This window comes from Sparus aurata, chromosome 15, assembly GCF_900880675.1.
Source record: "Sparus aurata chromosome 15, fSpaAur1.1, whole genome shotgun sequence".
NCBI lineage: Eukaryota > Metazoa > Chordata > Actinopteri > Spariformes > Sparidae > Sparus > Sparus aurata.
Window position 1 is genome coordinate 19,541,229 of NC_044201.1, and position 5,205 is coordinate 19,546,433.

The 5,205-nt window shown below is 41.9% G+C and overlaps 1 protein-coding gene across 1 annotated transcript; it reads right to left on the minus strand.

Annotated features, from left to right (window-relative positions):
- Positions 1 to 304: 304 nt before the first annotated feature.
- Positions 305 to 4,898, minus strand: LOC115596217 (calcium homeostasis modulator protein 2). The gene is made up of 3 exons (XM_030441072.1): positions 3,355 to 4,898; positions 2,428 to 3,050; positions 305 to 1,788 (listed from the first exon to the last, which is right to left on the minus strand). Exons 2-3 carry the CDS (start codon positions 2,977 to 2,979, stop codon positions 1,375 to 1,377), a joined length of 966 nt encoding a protein of 321 aa, XP_030296932.1. The 5' UTR covers positions 2,980 to 3,050; positions 3,355 to 4,898; the 3' UTR covers positions 305 to 1,374.
- Between the last annotated feature and the right edge of the window lie 307 nt (positions 4,899 to 5,205).

Here is a 5,205-nt window from a genome sequence, read left to right on the forward strand (position 1 = left end):
ATATGTTAATGTGTAATAAACAATTTGTGGCTAAATGCTTCAAAAACAAGTACATTTTATTTAAATCTACATTTGTGTAAATAGTGTTTGGCCAACATCGTCATACTGTCAACCTCTTCGTCCTTCATATTAAATCTCCCCGAATCCATTTTCACTATCAACCTTACAAAATGTGAAACCTTAAGTAAAGGTTTTCATTATATGGATGCATGTTTGTGCCATTTAGCAGAGTGTATGGAGACCCTGAGAGCTCGCTGCTCTGCAGCTGAAGAAAACAGGTGCAAAGACACGAAACACGAGGAGATTAAGAAAACATCTTCATCAATTTGAGAACGCATGTGCGGCACTTGAAAAACATTTAGCATTTACAGAACACTGCAAGTACACTACAGAGACACATCCAAACACACAAATGCTGATATGGTGGCTCTTTCTTTCATAGCAAACACACTGCAATATAGAATATTAAGTTGGTTTGTCACTTGACCAAAAACATTATGGGAACAATAAACCAACAACAACAAAAAACGTTGGTACCAGATATAAATGAGGGTGTATTTTAGATACAGTTTTTTCCTAAATAAGAATCTGCTGAAAATGACCAACCACATCAATGCAACTTATACTCGATGGAATTTATGTTTTATATTTTGGATCACACTGGAAGTGAAAAAGGAGGTATATTTGGTACATTATTAATAAAGAATATATGTCAGTGACAAAGACAACAGATGTATACACACATATGAAGCTGGGATATTTCTATGTCATCCTGAGAACTCATTCACAATCCTTGCAGAGTTGGGATTCTGCGTAACAAAAAGACTTTTGTTAATATATGCTTATTCTGAATTTGATACGAGCAGAACATTTTACACAAGCTGGGACAGGAGCAACACACGACGTGTCATGTTCCAAAAACACCTTTTCCAGGTAAACATAGCATGAGAAAGTCACGTGATTGGGTATGAAAAGCATTCAAATGATTGCGTTTTGTTCTTATTTATGTCTGATACAGCCTAACTGTGTAAACACATGGCTAACCTCTTGAACGTAGATTTTCTCCTTAAAAAAAATCTCAAGGCAGCATTATGTAACTACTTTACCTTAAAATAACAGCTTCAAAATAATCTCAGTGTTACAGTGACTTGCAATAGAGTGCTGCACTGAACGAGCCCTAAAAACTGCAAAGAAGCTAACATTTTTGCACGTTCCCTCGTCCCGGCTTCACATCAGTGGAGTTCCCAGGAAGAGACTGTGACTGGGAGCTCCATGAATGTGAAGCTTGACCGTGCACTTCCCACAGGGGTTACACTCTGCATCCCCTAGTCTGATCTGAGGGTAGATAACGACCATCTTTTCAGAAGACTACCATCAGTAGATCATGTCCATCTCTTTTTCCATTGCCTCCTCATTATGCTCTTTGTTGTATGTGGCCCACTTGTTGAGCCTGCTGTACAGCGGCAGCTTATTCTTCTCCCTGTAGAGGTAGACACCGGTCACTCTGTTCCAGTTAGTGCTGCAGATGGGAGTAGCGGTCTGATACTCAGCCGCCTGCTCCTTCTCCTCCTTGTCCAGTGCCACAAAGCCAAAGAAGCTCTTTATGTTGTCTGCAGCCAGGAGGCGGGCGTGGACGGCTGCCGTGCGCTGGAAGAGGGCCTTTTCACTGGAGCGGTACTCGGACCAGTAGTCCTCCTGTAGGTAGCCGAGAGGAGAGGAGCAGCGCTTCATGCACAGCATCAGGAACACTGCCAGAGAGGTTCCTGCCACCAGCAGCCAGCCTATCAGCTGGAAAAGATGGAGAGTGGTGAGGTCAAACATGTTCAGGTTTCTGTTGTTTGCATATTGATATCTTCTTACACAAATGTCAGAAAAGTAATCAATGAATTTGTCACGGCTAAAGCTGGTTTATACTCCTTCTTGCACCCTTCTCTCCCTGTCCTGCTGTGTTCCTGCCTTACTGCATCACCTGACCTCCACATCCAACTCCCCTCATCAGCTCTGCAGTAAATAGACTTCACCCTCAGGCCTCAGCTGGAGCTCTCTGCCAGCCCATCTTTTCTGCCACTACTACTGTAACGATCCAGTCTTCACATCCTCACACCTAGTTTTTTTTTTTTTATCCTAACCTGCTGCTTTGGTTGACTTGTTTCTTCACCTTGCCTCAGTTGTGCTTTCGAGTCTGCAGCCTGGCTGAGCTGTCACAAATCAGTTCGATGCTATGGTGACGCTGAAACTAAAGTGGATAGCTAGTCAGCTGCCATTTTGCAGAGAGATCTCGTCCCTTCCGGCAGATAAAATGCCACAGTGGAAGTGAGGTTTCATTAGTTGATTTCCTTATTACCATTTGACATTTCCTATTTGGGCGGAGCTATAATAACAAACAAGGCCAGTGTGACAAAAACAAAACATAAAGTGCTCCAGTACCTGAGATTCATATTTCAGCTGCCGCTCAATTTCAGGCCAGAAGACTTGCACCTCTGTCGGAACACCGTTTTTACACGGGAATTTCGCCATGACCTCTGACCCCTGATCACGGGGGAAGCCGACCAGTGTACTCGAGTTAACAAACTCACTGAGGGCACATGTGTACGCCTGGCCCTGCAGCAGAGAGATAACCACCCACGTTAAAGGAGCCACCACAGCTCGACCTATGATGGTTCCATGCAGTGCAAAGGCAGCGGCCCCCGACAGCTTCCTGCAGTTCCTGAGCCGGCACTCGGACACAAGGTCCCATGTGTTCTTGTTCATCATTATTCCCACCAGGAAAAATGCCAGGGCTGGAACACCAATGGCAGCCAGGCCATATCGGTAGTTCCTCCCAGGGGAACATGGGCAGTGAAAGGCAAAAACATTGTACGCAGTCTGGCCAGCCACTGTTCCCAGAGCGATCAGACCGTTGAAGATCATCACATCTTTACTCTTGAAGAAGAGGGACACAAACTTGAAGTTCTCTGTGACGAGTGCAGCAGCAGCCATGTTGAGGTGTTTTGTCTTTTTACTGAGAATAACTGAAGTGAAGTGCTGTGGGTCTGGTTTACACTGTCAGGCTGCGGGAGGAAGAAGAGAGAAAAACATAAGAAGCTGAGGGCTTTTCAGAAACGTGTGTTTCAAACAAACACACCGCTCTGACTGTTGGTGTGCACAACACTTATGTAATGAATGGATTCTTTTAGGTTTACGTACAGGAAATGAGTGTTACACTTAATTCATACTTATGGCAATCGATGGAGAGAAGAAGCGGGAGACTGTCGAAAACACTCAGTTTGAACTTTCAATTTTGTTTTTTAAATAAAAATCCACACTTTGATTGAAAACAAATGTTCGCCAAAGAATGAAGCTATTCAAACTCACGCTCTGCCAGTGTCCTGAGGCGGGACATGTGACTCAGCCCCTATAATCCATTAAAAGACACCCAGCGCACAGCATCTGAGGAAAAAAACTGTGAAAATATGTCCAACTTCAACACGTTATACACACGAGACTGAAGAGAGAGGTGCCTCTTTTTGTGTGTGCCTGTGTTAGCAGCTGGGGCACCAGTGATGAGTCACAGTCAGGAACTGCCCTCTAGTTTCCTCCCGCGTGGAAAGAAGATCTGTAAGTGAAAACATGTGTTTCAGAACCACAGAACAGAGCTTTTGACAAAGCGGGGCAGCCCCTGAACTGAGAGTCTGCATGAATCATACACCAGAAACCTGAATACTCAGTATGCTGCTAAACTCAGTTTGAGGATAGTAATTGATGCAGATTTAGTTTAAATCAGAATTCCAATAAGAGTTTTGAAACACATTTTCTTTAAAGGTGCAGTGCATGATTCTGTAATAAATACAGTTGATGGAGTCTTATTTTCAATTACACTCAGATTACAACAGACACAGGGGGAGCGTAACTTTAATCTCTGCTCCAGACTTCATTAATCCACCATACCTTTACATAGCAAATAGCTGTTTGTTGCTGTGTTAAAGATGTAATCTGCAGAATGTGGCCAGAATATGGGGGGGCTCAAAGACTGAGGTTAGTTTCAAGACAGAACATAGGCCGACAGTATGGAGGTTATTTACAGCGGCCCTGAACATGACTGTGACTCTGGGGACGACAACACCCAGTGGGCGGGGATTGAGGAGATGTGCAGCAGACAAGTGTGTGTAGAGCTGAAACATTTTCACATTTCACTCTATTAATTGATCAACCAGACCAAAGGTGATTGAGAAAGACAAACCAGGACTGCTTTTGTGAGTTTTACAATGAGTTGATGAGGAAGTTGAGCTCATCTTAGAATTCAGAAAGTGTATGGCTGTATTTTTCTGTTTAATGAGGAAAACAGATGTCATTTTTCTATTTCAAGCCCTTGTTTTTTTAATGTATAAAGATTGTAATGCTCAATCTGAGTCTATTCCTACAGGAAGACTCAACAACAGGCACAGATGATGCACATCTGATGAAGTTGCTGAATTCCCCGTCTCATTTTTTCAGATACACCCTCACGCACCAACCTGACTGAGCATGTTATAGATGTAGTGGATGATAAACCTATTAAACAAAATTCCCACCAGCTGGTCATACTCAAGAAAAATGGAATTCAAAGGAAGCAGAGTCCACGTTAGCACATGGGAAAGCAAAACCGGCGTGCCTCACCGCGTCTGTTTGCTGATCTGGCTGGTGGGTCAGATTGATTTTGCTAAGATTTCAGATTGTTGTGCTCATGAGAGCCGATGAGATGCATTAAAAAACAAAATAAAGGGAAGAACAGAAGAGGAAGTAAAAGCTGTAGCATAACCAAATGGGGAAGGAGAGAGAGAACAAAACAGAAACAGGCACTGATAGAAACCCCTTAGATTAACAGAAAATATAACCATCGGGGCACGGGACCAAGTGACTGCCACCATATTATCTTTCTCCCTCGATGTGTCTAACATATATATACATATATATACATATATATACATATACATACATATATATACATATACATATATATACATATATATATATATACACATATACATATTATATACACATATATATACACACATATATATACATATATATAGATATACATATATACATACATATACATAGATATATACATATATACATATATATACACATACATATATACATATATATATATATATATGTGTTTGGATAACTGATAATAAATTCATCACAGCAGCAGTGGGTAAAGGATGAAAAGTATCTCTACCC